The 18,676-nt window shown below is 42.9% G+C and overlaps 1 protein-coding gene across 3 annotated transcripts in view; it reads right to left on the bottom strand.

Moving 5' to 3' along the window:
- The window catches only part of LOC134607980 (uncharacterized), a 109,446-nt gene that overhangs the window by 76,350 nt on the left and 14,420 nt on the right, over nucleotides 1–18,676 (bottom strand). For 2 of the 3 annotated variants that reach the window (XM_063450596.1, XM_063450597.1), the window contains exons 2-3: nucleotides 14,502–14,546; nucleotides 12,857–12,883 (exon numbers count right to left, since the gene is read on the bottom strand). In XM_063450596.1, coding sequence (XP_063306666.1) covers nucleotides 12,857–12,883; nucleotides 14,502–14,531 — 57 coding nt within the window. In that variant the 5' untranslated portion in view covers nucleotides 14,532–14,546. The remainder of the gene's footprint in view (nucleotides 1–12,856; nucleotides 12,884–14,501; nucleotides 14,547–18,676) is intronic. The other variant, XM_063450598.1, reaches the window with a different exon arrangement.

Genomic DNA, 18,676 nt, shown 5'->3' with positions numbered 1-18,676 from the left:
AGCTCAACTCCCAGTCCTACTGCCAGTTTCTGGAAGACACCTTCTTCAAGCAGTGGTACAGGAAGAAGTCTGCATCCTTCAAGAAAAACATGATTTGCATGCAGGACAATGCTCCATCACACGCGTCCAAGTACTCCACAGCGTGGCTGGCAAGAAAGGGTATAAAAGAAGAAAATCTAATGACATGGCCTCCTTGTTCACCTGATCTGAACCCCATTGAGAACCTGTGGTCCATCATCAAATGTGAGATTTACAAGGAGGGAAAACAGTACACCTCTCTGAACAGTGTCTGGGAGGCTGTGGTTGCTTCTGCACGCAATGTTGATGGTGAACAGATCAAAACACTGACAGAATCCATGGATGGCAGGCTTTTGAGTGTCCTTGCAAAGAAAGGTGGCTATATTGGTCACTGATTTGTTTTTGAATGTCATAAATGTATATTTGTGAATGTTGAGATGTTATATTGGTTTCACTGGTAAAAATAAATAATTAAAATGGGTATATATTTGTTTTTTGTTAAGTTGCCTAATAATTATGCACAGTAATAGTCACCTGCACACACAGATATCCCCCTAAATAGCTAAAACTAAAAACAAACTAAAAACTACTTCCAAAAATATTCAGCTTTGATATTAATGAGTTTTTTGGGTTCATTGAGAACATGGTTGTTGTTCAATAATAAAATTAATCCTCAAAAAATACAACTTGCCTAATAATTCTGCACTCCCTGTATACCCAAAAAAAATAAAATGTGCACTGCCTAGCAAACCCTACTTGTTATCTATACCAAGCAGCTCAAGGAATGCCGTTGGGGTACCTAGAGCCAGTTTGTAATCATTATCTGCACTGCAAAAATAAAGAATAAAAAAAAAAAAAAATCTAGCCTAATAAAAGTTAGTGAGGCGAACATAGAGTCTGTTTGGGTTACGTTAGAATTTGGTAATCACACAGTAATTCGTGTAGGTGTGATTTATAGGCCCCCAGGACAAATTGAAGAGTTAGATAATCTACTAGTTTTAGGAAATAGCTAAAATGACAATGAAGGGGGAAGTTATCATCATGGGTGACTTTAATCTTCCTGATGTGAATTGGAAAACAAAAATAGCTGCTTGTGCCAGGAGCACACATATTCTAAACTCCCTACTGGGATTGTCTCTAAAACAAGTCGTTGAGGAGCCAACTCGTAAAGAGGCCATACTAGATTTAGTGTTAACAAATGGAGATTTGGTATCCGATATTACTGTAGGTGAAAGTTTAGGATCCAGTGATCATCAGTCAGTGTGGTTTAATATAAGAACAGTGACTGAGTCACACCACACAAAAACAAAAGTTTTAAACTTTAGAAAAACAGACTTTTCTAAAATTAGAATATGTGTAAAGGAGTCATTATCAAACTGGAGCAATTTAAATGACGTCCAAGAGAAATGGGATTATTTAAAAGTTGCACTACTGAAGGCAACAGAAAATTGCATTAGGCTTGTCAGTAAAAGCAAAAAATTCAAGAAACCACTGTGGTACTCTGCAGATGTGTAACACCCAGCACTCCCAAGCAACCAAGTCCTGCTGAATCTTCAGAGCAGAGACTGGGCCCCTTAAAACAGCATTAACACCCAGCACTCCCAAGCAACCAAGTCCTGCTGAATCTTCAGAGCAGAGACTGGGCCCCTTAAAACAGCATTAACACCCAGCACTCCCAAGCAACCAAGTCCTGCTGAATCTTCAGAGCAGAGACTGGGCCCCTTAAAACAGCATTAACACCCAGCACTCCCAAGCAACCAAGTCCTGCTGAATCTTCAGAGCAGAGACTGGGCCCCTTAAAACAGCATTAACACCCAGCACTCCCAAGCAACCAAGTCCTGCTGAATCTTCAGAGCAGAGACTGGGCCCCTTAAAACAGCATTAACACCCAGCACTCCCAAGCAACCAAGTCCTGCTGAATCTTCAGAGCAGAGACTGGGCCCCTTAAAACAGCATTAACACCCAGCACTCCCAAGCAACCAAGTCCTGCTGAATCTTCAGAGCAGAGACTGGGCCCCTTAAAACAGCATTAACACCCAGCACTCCCAAGCAACCAAGTCCTGCTGAATCTTCAGAGCAGAGACTGGGCCCCTTAAAACAGCATTAACACCCAGCACTCCCAAGCAACCAAGTCCTGCTGAATCTTCAGAGCAGAGACTGGGCCCCTTAAAACAGCATTAACACCCAGCACTCCCAAGCAACCAAGTCCTGCTGAATCTTCAGAGCAGAGACTGGGCCCCTTAAAACAGCATTAACACCCAGCACTCCCAAGCAACCAAGTCCTGCTGAATCTTCAGAGCAGAGACTGGGCCCCTTAAAACAGCATTAACACCCAGCACTCCCAAGCAACCAAGTCCTGCTGAATCTTCAGAGCAGAGACTGGGCCCCTTAAAACAGCATTAACACCCAGCACTCCCAAGCAACCAAGTCCTGCTGAATCTTCAGAGCAGAGACTGGGCCCCTTAAAACAGCATTAACACCCAGCACTCCCAAGCAACCAAGTCCTGCTGAATCTTCAGAGCAGAGGTATCATCTCTGGAAGATCTACTCAAGAATACCTGTATTCCTGTTTCCTTTAAACTCTTATTTTAAAATTGTGTTCTATTCCATCTCCCTCCCTATACTATCACTACTTAATTGATACCTATATCTCCCATCCTGATCTTCTGTTCTTGTTTTGCTTAAAGCTGCTGTGATCATGTCATTTTATGTTCATTCTTTAAGACTTTTTGTTAATTGTTTGTTTACCTAGTGTTACTACTCACTGATAATCTTGTAAATTTATGTTCATGGTTTATGACTTTCACCTATCTGATCCTTCCTATCTTTTTATCCCAAATGTTATCTCCTTTTAGTTTTTCATCTCTAATTAATTACCTCAATAGCCCCATGTCTCCCCACCCATAATAGTGTGTTTTATTTCTTTTTTTTTCTAACCTCAGACCTTATATTTCAGACTGGGCCCCTTAAAACAGCATTAACACCCAGCACTCCCAAGCAACCAAGTCCTGCTGAATCTTCAGAGCAGAGACTGGGCCCCTTAAAACAGCATTAACACCCAGCACTCCCAAGCAACCAAGTCCTGCTGAATCTTCAGAGCAGAGACTGGGCCCCTTAAAACAGCATTAACACCCAGCACTCCCAAGCAACCAAGTCCTGCTGAATCTTCAGAGCAGAGGTATCATCTCTGGAAGATTGCCCACCCACCCCATGGTCGACAACTTACTTATAGATAGTGCACATCAGCTGGTTTCCTTAACACACCAATCAAATCACTAAACCTCTCCTCACCTGAATTTATTTAACACACTGCATCCTTACATTGGTTTAATCACTCATTGATATTTGTGTGTTTGTATATATGATCTACATATCTATATAATACACTTTTTCTAATGTTCTCCCTTCTATTTTTCACTTTAACACTAACTTCTCTCATCACTAAAATATCCCTATCCTTTCACTCACCTGTCCCTAGCAACACCATAATTATTACTTCCACCTTACTCCCCTCCCCTCTCTATTCATCTCATGCACTCTACACATACCTTTCCAGCCTATCTCCACCAACTCCTCCCAAATCCTCTACATACATACCCTCCTACAAAACTTTCAAATCCTACTCCCACCTTCACTTCCTTTCTATCCTTCTGCTCCTAGCTGCTGGTGATGTCTCTCCTAACCCCGGCCCCCTCGCAACAAACTCAGCACATACTAACCCAAGGATCCACACTAATCTCATACCCATCTCATGTTCCTCTAAATCCTCCTTCAATACTGCCCTCTGGAACGCACGCTCTGTTTGCAATATAACTAAATCCACTGCTGTCCATGACTTCTTCATCTCTCGTTCTATAGATTTACTAGCCATAACAGAAACCTGGCTCTCCCCCTCTGACACTGCCACCCCTGCATCTTTGTCCTTCGGTGGTCTCCAACTTACCCACAACCCAAGAAACTCTGAATGTAAAGGTGGTGGTGTTGGGTTTCTCCTCTCCCCTCACTGCTCTTTTAAACCTCTTCCCACCCCCCCTTCTCTCTCTTTCCCATCATTTGAAATACACTCAATTCGCCTTTTCAAACCCTTCTCTGCTAACATTGCTGTTATTTACCGCCCCCCTGGTTCCCCTCTTCTCTTCCTTGACCACTTTGCTGCCTGGCTACCCTATTTCCTCTCTTCTAACATTCCATCCCTAATTCTCGGGGACTTCAATATTCCTATAAACCCACCTTTGACCTCTGCAGCCACCAAACTACTTTCCATGACTTCCTCCCTCGGGCTATCGCAGTGGGCAGATTCTCCCACCCATGTAGCTGGCAATACCCTTGACCTAATCTTCACTTATGCATGTACAGTATCTAATATCTGCAACACTCCATATCCACTCTCTGATCACCACCTCTTATCATTTGCTCTCACATACCCCCTCACCCAAAAACCTCAGCCTAACCCCCCTCAACTCAGGAGGGACCTTAATTCTCTTGATCTCCAACAGTTGTCAGCTGACATTGATTCACAACTGCTGTCCATCCCTTCCCTCTCCTGTCCTTCACAGGCCATCTCCATATATAACTCTACTCTTACATCTGCCTTGAACACTGCAGCGCCACTCCAAACAAGCACCTCGAGGAGGACCCGCCCCCAACCATGGCATACTAAATCAACGCGCTACCTGCAAAGATGCTCCCGTTGTGCTGAACGCTCCTGGAGGAAGTCTCGTACACAATCAGACTTTCTCCATTATAGATTCATATTGTGTTCATACAGTGCAGCCCTTGCCCTTGCCAAACAGTCCTATTTTTCCACTCTCATTAGTTCATGTTCCCGCAACCCCAGGCGTCTCTTTCACACCTTTAATTCTCTTCTTCGCCCTGCTGTGGCCACCCCCAAAACTAACCTTACTGCTGATAACTTCGCATGTTACTTCACTGACAAGATTGAACAGCTAAGGAAAGAATTCTCCCCTCCTTGCCTTTCTGTTTCTCAATCACACATAGATCATGCCTTTCCTACCCTTCAGACATTCTCCCCAGCTACTGACCAAGAGGTGGCTGCTCTTCTTTGCTCCTCTCGCCCCACCACTTGCCCGCTCGATCCTGTCCCATCTCACCTTATTAGATCTCTCTCCACTTGTCTCGTGCCTTCTCTAACACACATCTTCAACTGCTCGCTCTCCTCTGGCATCGTCCCTGCTGACCTTAAACATGCCACTGTAGTACCTATACTAAAAAAAACATCCCTCGACCCATCCACCCCCTCTAACTACCGTCCCATATCCCTGCTCCCTTTTTCCTCAAAGCTTCTGGAAAGACTTGTCTTCACCCGTGTGTCTCATTTCCTCAATTCCAACTCTCTCCTTGACCCTCTTCAATCTGGCTTCCGCCCTCTCCACTCTACAGAGACTGCCCTTATCAAAGTTACTAACGACCTAATCGCAGCTAAATCCAAAGGCCACTACTCCATACTAATTCTTCTTGACCTCTCAGCGGCCTTTGACACCGTTGATCATGCTCTCCTTCTTCAAACTCTTCAATCGCTTGGTCTCTGTGACTCTGTCCTCTCATGGTTTTCCTCTTATCTCTCCCAACGCTCATTCAGTGTCTCCTTTTCTAATGATACCTCCTCCCCTTGCCCTGTCTCAGTTGGAGTTCCCCAAGGCTCCGTCCTTGGTCCCCTTCTATTTTCTCTTTATACTGCCTCTCTTGGCAAACTTATTACCTCTTTTGGATTTCACTACCACCTGTACGCTGATGACACCCAGCTATATCTCTCCTCCCCGGACCTCTCCCCTGCCGTCCTGCAACGTGTCACTGCTTGCCTTTCTTCCATCTCTGACTGGATGTCCTCCCGCTTTCTGAAACTCAATCTCTCAAAAACTGAGCTCCTTGTCTTTCCTCCTCCTAATACTGATCCTCCTCTTTCGCTCTCCCTCCAAGTTTGTGGTACCAACATCAGTCCATCCTTGCAAGCGCGCTGTCTTGGCGTCATACTTGACTCTGGTCTCACCTTTGAGCCTCACATCCAGCATGTTGCCAAATCCTGTAGATTCCATCTTAAAAACATAGCCCGCATCCGCCCCTTTCTTGCACCAGATACTACCAAGGAGCTTGTCCATGCTCTAGTAATTTCCCGCATGGATTATTGTAACCCTCTCCTGATTGGTCTCCCCAATAGCCGTACTGCACCCTTACAGTCCGTAATGAATGCTGCTGCTAGATTGATTTTCCTCTCTAGTCTTTTCTCTCACACCTCACCCCTCTGCCAGTCCTTACATTGGCTTCCTGTATGCTATAGGAGTCAATTCAAGGTACTAACTCACACCTATAAAGCACTGAACAACTCTAGCCCCTCTTATATCTCCTCACAGATCCATAGGTATGTCCCTTCTCGGTCTCTCCGTTCTGCCCGTGACCACCTCCTGTCCGTTGTCCGCACTCGTACGGCCAACTCGCGCTTGCAGGACTTCTCGCGGGCGGCTCCCTTCCTATGGAATAGCCTGCCTACCGCCATCACTCTCCCCTAGTCTTGCATCTTTTAAGAAGTGCCTTAAAACCCATCTCTTTAGGAAAGCTTATGGCCTCCAAGACTAACCCTTACCTCACATACCTGTCTCTTGCCCTCTCCAAAAGGGCAGCCCACCTTATTTGATTGTAAATTCCTGTCCTAATGTGTTTTACACCCCACCTCCTATAGAATGTAAGCTCGTTTGAGCAGGGTCCTCTTCAACCTATTGTTCCTGTAAGTTTATTTGTAACTGTCCTATTTATAGTTAAATCCCCCTCTCATAATATTGTAAAGCGCTACGGAATCTGTTGGCGCTATATAAATGGCAATAATAAATAAATAAATAAATGTGGCCAAAATAGTAAAAAACAAAAAGTTAGCATTCAGTAATTATAAAAAAAAAACCCAGAGAGAGGAAGACAGAACGATCTATAAGATTAGGCAGAAAGAGGCTAAGCAAGTTATAAGAGCTTCCAAATCACACACAGAAGAGAAAATAGCACAGTCAGTAAAAAAAGGGGACAACACTTTTTTTTTAGATACATAAATGAGAAAAGAAAAGTAAAACAAGGATTAGTTAGATTAAAAACAAAAGGAGGGGGGGCGGAGCCTGACAGCCAAGATGGCCGGTCGAGTCTTTTAAGAGCTCCAGCACCGGTGGGCTAATAAACGCCAATGCTGGCCAAACTACAGACGAGACCGACCCACGGTGACCAGAAAGCGACTAAGGAAGCACCGGGGAGCAGGATGATACCTGTCCCGGCCCAAAACGTGACGAAATCGCCTGAACCGGCCATGCGGCCTAAGCCAGAGCGGAGCCAGAAGCCTGGGGGAGGCGGCCGATCTCCCGGCGGAGGGCACGCTCACAAGCCTGACACAGCTCTGCTACCCCCCCCTCTGGACCGGCGGGGGTCATCCCGGTCCCCGAAGCACACACTCACTCAGCCACCCAAGCATACGGTGGAGTTTTTCGACCGGCTTTGCTCCTACCTCTGGATGAAGTTCCAAGCTCAGAGACGTTCCTACAACAAGGCCGTGAAACAGGCGGCGGCGTGGATCCGCCCGGCTACCCGGCGCTACCTGCGGGGAAACCCCCCTCATGTCTCCAGAGCAACCTCACGACGGCACCCTCGACGGAGATCGGTGAGGCGGGAAACTGCACCAAGTTCCCTGGACGGCAGCACTCACGCCATCACCCATCAAGGTAGGACCCGCCAGCATCCCCGACCTGCCTACCGCTCCGCGTTCCCAGCAACGGTCGACCACCTCAGCGCAGCCCAGCACAAAGAAAGGCTTAACTACTGCGACACCGTTCATGATGCAGCAGGGCCGTCAACCGAGGAAGGGGCCCTGGGGAGACATCTGTCCTGCCGCGCAAGCAACCTCTCCACCACCTCACCAGGCGAGCATGCCGCCCTTAGACAGGTCACCCCCATGCCGGACAGATCTGCACACCCAGTGGGCATCGGCTGAAGGAGTCGTTTTGAAAAGAATGCAGTGCTGGGCTCCAGCCTCTACAGTCTGCACCTGAAGGGACATTGTTACTGCTGGTAATCACCCAGAGACTCGAATCACAGCATATGTCTTGAATCACTAGAATGGTGCCCGGATAGGTCATACAGCTATAGAGTGTATTTCATGTTAGCTATAACTTCACTACACCGTTAACTGAGCTTTATACATACTGAACCTAGGACCTAGGCCGATACTTAATGATGCCCACCATACTTTATTTTCTTGTTGCAACAGATTACTTATTGTTTTTATAAGCCTTTATATAGAAAAGTTAATTTGTTTAGCGGGCAATTTGTTTAGCGGGCAATTTGTTTAGCGGGCAATTTGTTTAGCGGGCAATTTGTTTAGCGGGCAATTTGTTTAGCGGGCAATTTGTTTAGCGGGCAATTTGTTAAGCGGGCAATTTGTTAAGCGGGCAATTTGTTAAGCGGGCAATTTGTTAAGCGGGCAATTTGTTAAGCGGGCAATTTGTTAAGCGGGCAATTTGTTAAGCGGGCAATTTGTTAAGCGGGCAATTTGTTAAGCGGGCAATCTGTTTAGCGGGCAATTTGTTTAGTGTGAGATTTCAGCGAATAATGCACAATGTACCAATACCACAGATGAAAAGAAAAAGCCTAACTACTATATATTCTGACAAAAACAAACGAAGTAACTTCTTAATGTTGATACTGCTCTCATATTAAGCTTTATGTGCTCAAGCTACACACGTCTGAGTGCTAACATGAAACCATTTACCCATTTGGGCAGACAAGTGAGATGTATCACCACCCGTTCCTCAGCTTAGCGAGAGCTACCTAGTATAATCTTGAACATAGATTGTATGCTCAAACCTTGTTCTCCTCCTTTGTCTCTCTTCTACCAACTTTTCCGTGATATGTACGTTTTAATACGCATAACTTTCAAAATTTGCACACTGTTAATGTTGATTGCATGTACTAGTACGCATACCTACTCACAAAAAATGTGCAGATCAAACCTGCCATGACGATGTTAACGTTGATATACCTGTGACTGCTGTCGTGGCATAACAGGCTTGCTTGTAACCTATCGTGCACAACAAAAATAAAGAATTAAAAAAAAAAAAAAAAAAAGGAGGAAGGTATGTAGAAGAGGATAAAGGTCTAGCTGACTGCCTCAATTAATATTTTTGTTCGGTATTTACAGATGAAAATGAAGGAGAGGGACCTCAGTTAAGAAAAAGGATAAATTAGTTATTTATTACACGTGAGTTTACAGAGGAAGAGGTTCTATTTCAACCGTCAAAAGTAAAGACAAATAAGTCAATGGAACCTGATGGAATACACCCAAAGCTATTAAAAGAGCTTAGTGGTGTACTAGCAAAACCATTAACAGATTTATTTAACCAATCATTGATAACAGGAGTAGTCCCAGAAGATTGGAAGTTGGCGAATGTTGTGCCCATTCACAAGAAAGGTAATAAGGAGGAGTCGGGCAACTATAGGGCCAATAAGCCTTACTTCAGTAGTGGGGAAAGTGATGGAAACAATGTTAAAGGATAGGATTGTTGAACATCTAAAAACACATGGATTTCAAGATCAGAGACAACATGGGTTTACTTAAGGGAGATCATGCCAAACTAATCTTATTAATTTGTTTTAATTGGGTAACGAAAATTATAGATCAGGGTGGTGCAGTAGACATTGCTTACCTAGATTTCAGTAAGGCTTTTGACACGGTTGCCCATAGAAGGCTTATCAATAAACTGCAGTCTTTAAGTTTGGATTCCAAAATTGTTGAATGGGTGAGGCAGTGGCTGAGTGACAGGCAACAGAGGGTTGTAGTCAATGGAGTATATTCGAAGCTTGGGCTTGTCACCAGTGGGGTACCTCAGGGATCTGTACTTGGACCTATTCTCTTTAATATTTGTATTAGTGATATTGCAGAAGGTCTTGATGGTAAGGTATGTCTTTTTGCTGATGATACTAAGATATGTAACAGGGTTGATGTTCCAGGAGGGATAAGCCAAATGGCTAATTATTTAGGTAAACTAGAAAAATGGTCAGAGTTGTGGCAACTGACATTTAAGTGCACGATAATGCATCTTGGACGTAAAAACCCAAGGGCAGAGTACAGAATATTTGATAGAGTCCTAACCTCAACATCAGAGGAAAGGGATTTAGTGGTGATTATTTCTGATGACTTAAAGGTAGGAAGACAATGTAACAGAGCAGCAGGAAATGCTAGCAGAATGCTTGGTTGTATAGGGAGAGGTATTAGCAGAAGAAAGAGGGAAGTGCTCATGCCATTGTACAGAACACTGGTGAGACCTCACTTGGAGTATTGTACGCAGTACTGGAGACCGTATCTTCAGAAGGATATTTATACCTTAGAGAGAGCTCAAAGAAGGCCTACTAAACTGGTTCATGGATTGCAGGATAAAACTTACCAGGAAAGGTTAAAGGATCTTAACATGTATAGCTTGGAGTAAAGACGAGACAGGGGGGATATGATAGAAACATTTAAATACATAAAGGGAATCAACACAGTAAAGGAGGAGACTATATTTAAAAGAAGAAAAACTACCACAACAAGAGGACATAGTCTTAAATTAGAGGGACAAAGGTTTAAAAACAATACCAGGAAGTATTACTTTACTGAGAGGGTAGTGGATGCATGGAATAGCCTTCCAGCTGAAGTGGTAGAGGTTAACACAGTAAAGGAGTTTAAGCATGCGTGGGATAGGCATAAGGCTATCCTAACTATAAGAAAAGGCCAGAGACTAATGAAAGCTTTTAAAAAATTGGGCAGACTAGATGGGCCGAATGGTTCTTATCTGCCGTCACATTCTATGTTTCTATTGGGACACAGATACACTAGGGACACAGTGTTTCCATCTCTCCCAGTGTGTTCTAGTGTCCCAATGTCTCTAGTCTCCCAGTGTCTGTGTCCCCATGTCTCCCAGCCAGTGTCTCAGTGTCCCTAGTTTCCCCTATGTCCACAAGTGCCAGCATGTCTGTGTCCCCATGCCTCCCAGTGTCCCTAGTGTCTATGTCCCCATATCTCCCAGTGTGTGTCCCCATGCCTCCCAGTGTCCCTAGTGTCTATGTCCCCATATCTCCCAGTGTCTGTGTTCCCATGTCTCTGTGTCCCTAGTGTCTTAGTTTCCCCAAATGTCTGTGTCCCCATGTCTCCATGTCTCTAGTGTCTGTGATCCCATTTCTCCCAGTGTCCCCAAATGTCTGTGTCCCCATATCTCCCAGTGTCTCCATGTCTTCTAATGTCCCCATGTCTGTATCCATAAGTGCCCCCATGTCTCTCAGTGTCCCCTAGTATCCTAGTCACACGGGACACACTGAGACATGGAAACATTGGGAGAAATGGGGACACAGACAATGGGAGACTAGGGGTCTGGGCGACATGGGGACACTGACACTGTGGTACATAGGGACACTGATGCCAGGCTGGCCTTTCAATTCTTTGGACAGACATGCCCCCTTTTTGGGTATGTTAGCCCTTTTACCCTGCCCATTGACTTCCTGCTTCACTGGACACTGCTGTTAAGGGGTATGGATTTACTTGAAAGGTGAAAGCATGAATTAGATAAAGAGATTAGCATAGAGTATATGTTTTCTTATAGCTGCATCCTTTGAGTTTCCCTCCAATACTAACTCCATCAGATACATGACGCTTGAGAGGTATGACTGTTTTAGGTCGATAAAATTCTGTAATTAGGCACCATCATTATTGTCAGCACCAGGCCTACTGAGCTCTTAACCTGGCCCTGGCCACATCATATGGAAAGGAGAGTTTATAAAGCACATGCGAAGTTCTACAATTATATATTTTTTTACCATTGTCGGGCTAATGATTTTACATTTCTTGACTTATTGTGTTCATTCTTCACGCTTTTAGTAAAAAAAAAATAAAAAGCCTAATTTTATTAGCATTAGTATTAGGTACCACACAAAAGGTACACAGACTAGTCAGTGTTACAATTTATGGGTTCAGATCAGTAATTAACCACCCCTTCTTAAATAAGATAATGAACAAAATGTTAAAGGGACACTATAGTCCCTACAGGCTTTTTGCACTAAACACAGTTTTTTTCAGAAAAAAAGGATGTGTTTACATTACAGCCTAGGGATATTTCCACTGGCCACTGCTCAGGTGGCCCCTAGAGGTGCTTTCTGGAGCATCGCAGCACAGACATCCACTGTAAGATGTTTCTATATTTAGGGAGCTGGTGGGGGAGGGGCAAGGATGTTATAGTGTTAAGAATAGAAAAAAATTATTGCTAACACAATAGTGCCCTCTGCCCCATCAAGAGCATTAGGCCATCTCCACATGAAAGCACTGCCTCACTGGGGAGTTTTCACTGACGCTGGATGTCTTTATGCAGAGCATGAGGATGCCCAGCATCATCTAAGGGTCTCATAGACAGCCACTGGAGGCAGTCTTAGTCCTGTAATGTAAACATTGCAGTTTCTCAATGGGACAGGGACACTGCACCCATACAACTTAAATGAGATGAAGCAGTATGGGTGTCTATAGTGTCCCTTTGATTCTGCAGTACTCCAATAAATGGTCAAAAAGCTTTATTCATTAAAAAAATCATAAGATAGTTGTGTAATATAACTTATCCAAACATTATGTCAATGTGGTACTATACAATGACAAAATAACAAAAAAACGTATTACATCAGAAATATCAAAAACATAAATAAAACAAATGTATTAAATAAGTAAAGTAGAATAAAATTATGCTGATCAAATATATAGATACCTTCAGTGGGTGACAGAGCTGCAGCAAATAATTTTCTTAAACAATCAATAAAAGATACATTAACAATTACTTACATCACATACATATTTTCGACGGGTAGTCTAGAAGAAGTAAAACATATAATGCGTTAGTAAACTGCACTGTTAATGGGAGAGTTGTATATTCACAAACAACATTTCAGACAGATATTTTACCATGATACATAAAAGAACTCAAGTAATAATGCCGGGTGTGACAATGGTGCTCAAAACTATGCTCATGGTTTTTCATATTAGTCTAGCAGGCAATGATTAATATAAAACATATCAAAATAAAAACACACAAAAAAATGGCATAATAAGACAAATTTGATTTGAAACTACTAATTAAATGAGAAGTAATTCAATGGTATCTGGAGAGGTTTTCAAAAATGGTGGTGCAGAACTCGATACTATCCCCTGACCTTTTGGGCAATGCTCATTTAACCAAGTTTCTAACTCCTGAATAAATGAGAAGTCATGTCCTGCTTAACATACAAGAATTTGGAAGCCAAGCTAGAGTCAAAGGCCTTCAAAGGAAAAATTAAAAGCATGTTGCAAGAGTTAAGGACATACAGAAAGACATCGCCGTCATAACATCAGAAATGTCTTAATCAATTGGCGATTCAAATCGGAGTGAAAAATGGATGAGTCTGTGGACTTAACGCACTATAAGATATCCATTAATATTTTAAAGCAACAGTATCTACATTGGAACAGAAAATATCAGACCTGGAAGATAAGTTGAGATGTAACAATGTAAGAATCAGAGGCACATCTGACATTGTATGTCGGAGCTGGATTAATTTTTTTTTTTTTTTTAAAGAATATGTACCATTCTTATTATCAAACCTCAACATCGTTATATGTGTTATAGACCGGCTCTATCACCTACTAAGAGGGCGCAGGGCACCACAAGGAGCCCCAAAGAACACCATTGTTAGATTCCACTTTTTCACCCACAGGAGCCTACTTTTACAGGCTATCAGAGCCTCCACAAGTAAACCCATCTCAATTTGGAGAGATCCAGCTATATCTGGAACACCTTTTGTTCCTATGGACTATTTGAATGCGTGTGTGGCTCTTGCTGCGCATTCGCATTCCGCTCCACTCAGGAGTTGACGTTGGCGGGGGGAGGAGAGGTCACCAACCCGGCGCTGGATCAAGGTAAGTGGCTGAAGGGGTTTTAACCCCTTCAGCGCCAAGGGAGGGGGGGTCCTAAGGATGCCTGAGTGTCAGGAAAACGAGTTTGTTTTCCTGACACTATAGTGATCCTTTAAGAATGCAATAAGACATGCTGTACATCCATGATGCCAATCTGACAAACATCTAAGCAATAGGACACAACCATAACGCAATAATGAAGAATTAACCATGTTATCCACTTCTTACAACACAGCTTGCATTTCCTATACTAATTGCTTCTTAACTTTATTACAAGAATGAAATCATCTGAACTAATTAGGAAGAATCAAATTTTTGTGAACTGTAGCAATTTAGATGCAAAAATTCACTCCTTGTATATTTGTCCTAGCACTTCAAAATATTACCAAAAGAATATGAAAATCAAAGAGATATTGGGCTTTAAAAAAAAAAAAAAAAAAAGAAGATCAGGACTACTAAGTGAATATATTTACTTTGTTTCTATGACTCCTTGAAAAATAACCACTAAAATAAATAACAAATCCCCACACTTACTGACCTTTCCAGGCAAACTCCTTGACCGATACATGTTTCCACAATCAATCTGCAATAAAACAAGAGATACAATAGTAGAAAAATATTTAAAATACAAATATTTAAATGCCTTTTAACTTGAATTAAGATCTTTAGGGAGAAATATATATTAAAATATATAAATATAAAAGTTCTTTATTCTTTCTTTTATTTTATATATATAACGAAGCAAAATAATCCTGCACTCCACAATCCAAATGTATGTGCCCGGTGCTTGTCCAGCAAAATACAAAAAATGAAAGAAAGATAGCACTCCCAGGACTTGTAAATAAAGTAAAACTTAACTTTTAATCAATCAGCAGAAGGTCGACGTTTCAGTCTGTTAACCACAGACTTTCATCAGGACTAGTGCAAAACACCATAAAATGACATATATATATATACAATAAATACATATTGGTAATCAACTTACCCACCACCAAACTAATTACTTCTCCCTGTCAGCTCCGGCTGGGTCTGCCGCGGGTTCCGCCGACGTCAGTGCGTGCGTCGCAATGACGTCATTACACGGCGCCGGCGTCATCACACCTCGTGACCACACGCCCGTCGGCATCATGGGGAGTGTTCTCATGGAAATAGACTCCATGGCAACCAAATAAAAACAATGGTAAACGGCTGAAACGGCAATAGAAGAACACATAAATAACATTACTAAATAAAGACACTCAAGTGTAACCACTATCCCTATGTAGCAGGGGGATTCAAGACTTTTAAACAAATACATTTCTAGGCAGAACAATATCGTAGATAGACCTCTAGAGGGGCAGTACACTGAAGAGACGAACTATATAGGAAGCCCAATGTAAGTTACAAATTAGGTAGACTGATCCATAATAATGGTGTAAAGAGAAAACCCATACATCTAGTAGAATATATACAATATATACAATCACAGAGCCACCGGAGCCTACTAGTCAAATAGCCTGTCATGGTAGCACAACAAATATAGCGACTACAAAAACAAATAAACCAAATACTGTCCAGGGTAATTGGACTAAGATATCAAAATCTATATGGAGACTGGGTTATTGGCCCAACTGTATATTAACCAGGTCGCCAGGGTGTACCTCCTCGGCGGCTTGCAGGAATAATTCTTAAATAACCAGCTTAAGTGCAACATATTAGGAAAAAATAGTATTAATTAAGAACACATGTGGAGAACCCACTATGTGGGTGGGTACCCGTGCCATTGTACTAACTATACTGGTAATTACCGCATACAGTAAACATAGAAATATGAAAAAATATAGAAATATGGAGCGAATGACCATCCTCGAAACTGAACAACCAGGGAGGTAGCTTAACCCCAAGGGCGGGCCCCCAACACCCATGCCAGTATACATCAGGTCATCCACAATATTAAATCATAAGAACACAGATAGCGAATATTTTTCATTCAGTCCATGAGGGTGGACTGTTTGTAGTGTCCTTATCCAGAACAATTCTCTTTGTAGGAGCATCCTTTTGCGATCACCCCCCCTCCTAGGTGCAGGGACATGATCAATAGCCATGAGCTTCATAGATGGCAAATTGTGGCCAAGTTCAAGAAAGTGCTTCGCTACCGGTAACTCCGACTTCTGGTCCCTATATGCTGTTCTGATGCTGGACCTATGGTTTCGGATACGTTCCCTCAGGGGCAAGTCCGTTTTCCCAATGTACGTTAAGCCACAAGGACACATGAGTTTATATATCACGAAATCGCTAGTGCATGATAGTCGATGTTGGATGCGGAAACTGGTTCCAGTATGTGGATGTGTGAACGTTTTACCAGGAATCATGTGTCCACATGTCACACATCCTAGACAGCGATAACATCCCAGATTCTGTGGAGTACTACCCTTCGTATAGCAGTGAACTGGATCGGTGTTCACTAGCAAATCCCTCAGATTCTTGTTCCTCTTGTAGCAAAACATAGGAGGATTCTGGAATATTGGAGGTAATGTCACATCGTTGCTGAGTGTTCTCCAATTTGCCTCAATAATTTGTTTGAATTTGAGAGATGATGTTGTAAATGTGGTGGGGAAGACCAATCTGTTGGTCTTTGTCTTTGGAGCAGGAGTGTCAATTGTAGCCAACCCTCGGTCAAGTGCCTTGTGTAAAATCTGGCATGTATATCCACGTTGTCGAAATTTCTCCCACATTAACCCTTACTGTTCTTGGGCTCTTATCGGATCTGAGTTGTTCCTCAAGACACGCAAGAATTGCGAGTAGAGCAGAGAGTTTTTTAATGAACCAGGGTGAAAGCTATTGGCCTGAAGTATAGTATTCCGGTCCGTCGGCTTAGAGTATAAAGTATAAGCCAGCCTCATCCCCTCACGTAGTACTCTGATATCCAGGAAATCAACAGATGTCTCATCCATCACCGCTGTTAGTTTAATGTTACTGGTACTTAAATTGATGGATTGGACCATCTCTCTAGCCTCAGCTATGGAACCAGTAACCAGCATAAAAATATCGTCGATATATCTTGCATACTTCAGGATACGGTCTTGATAAGGTTCCAGAATATGTCTGGTTTCAAATTCAAACATGTAGCCGTTGGCATACATGGGTGCCATGGCTGCACCCATGGATGTACCAGCAATTTGTCTGTACCACTCCGTCTCGAACCTGAAGTAATTCTGGGACAGGACTATTTCCAAGAGCTCCAACGTGAACTCTATAGGAGGTCCTGTATAGTACGTGGATTGCGATAATATCGATCTCATTGCATCTATTCCCTCTTGGTCGGGTATCACGGCGTTCACACATCCACATACTGGAACCAGTTTCCGCATCCAACATCGACTATCATGCACTAGCGATTTCGTGATATATAAACTCATGTGTCCTTGTGGCTTAACGTACATTGGGAAAACGGACTTGCCCCTGAGGGAACGTATCCGAAACCATAGGTCCAGCATCAGAACAGCATATAGGGACCAGAAGGCGGAGTTACCGGTAGCGAAGCACTTTCTTGAACTTGGCCACAATTTGCCATCTATGAAGCTCATGGCTATTGATCATGTCCCTGCACCTAGGAGGGGGGGTGATCGCAAAAGGATGCTCCTACAAAGAGAATTGTTCTGGATAAGGACACTACAAACAGTCCACCCTCATGGACTGAATGAAAAATATTCGCTATCTGTGTTCTTATGATTTAATATTGTGGATGACCTGATGTATACTGGCATGGGTGTTGGGGGCCCGCCCTTGGGGTTAAGCTACCTCCCTGGTTGTTCAGTTTCGAGGATGGTCATTCGCTCCATATTTCTATATTTTTTTCATATTTCTATGTTTACTGTATGCGGTAATTACCAGTATAGTTAGTACAATGGCACGGGTACCCACCCACATAGTGGGTTCTCCACATGTGTTCTTAATTAATACTATTTTTTCCTAATATGTTGCACTTAAGCTGGTTATTTAAGAATTATTCCTGCAAGCCGCCGAGGAGGTACACCCTGGCGACCTGGTTAATATACAGTTGGGCCAATAACCCAGTCTCCATATAGATTTTGATATCTTAGTCCAATTACCCTGGACAGTATTTGGTTTATTTGTTTTTGTAGTCGCTATATTTGTTGTGCTACCATGACAGGCTATTTGACTAGTAGGCTCCGGTGGCTCTGTGATTGTATATATTGTATATATTCTACTAGATGTATGGGTTTTCTCTTTACACCATTATTATGGATCAGTCTACCTAATTTGTAACTTACATTGGGCTTCCTATATAGTTCGTCTCTTCAGTGTACTGCCCCTCTAGAGGTCTATCTACGATATTGTTCTGCCTAGAAATGTATTTGTTTAAAAGTCTTGAATCCCCCTGCTACATAGGGATAGTGGTTACACTTGAGTGTCTTTATTTAGTAATGTTATTTATGTGTTCTTCTATTGCCGTTTCAGCCGTTTACCATTGTTTTTATTTGGTTGCCATGGAGTCTATTTCCATGAGAACACTCCCCATGATGCCGACGGGCGTGTGGTCACGAGGTGTGATGACGCCGGCGCCGTGTAATGACGTCATTGCGACGCACGCACTGACGTCGGCGGAACCCGCGGCAGACCCAGCCGGAGCTGACAGGGAGAAGTAATTAGTTTGGTGGTGGGTAAGTTGATTACCAATATGTATTTATTGTATATATATGTCATTTTATG

The sequence above is a fragment of the Pelobates fuscus genome, chromosome 4 (assembly GCF_036172605.1).
Source record: "Pelobates fuscus isolate aPelFus1 chromosome 4, aPelFus1.pri, whole genome shotgun sequence".
In the NCBI taxonomy this organism is placed as follows: Eukaryota; Metazoa; Chordata; class Amphibia; order Anura; family Pelobatidae; genus Pelobates; species Pelobates fuscus.
This window is presented reverse-complemented; position numbering and strand designations above follow the sequence as displayed.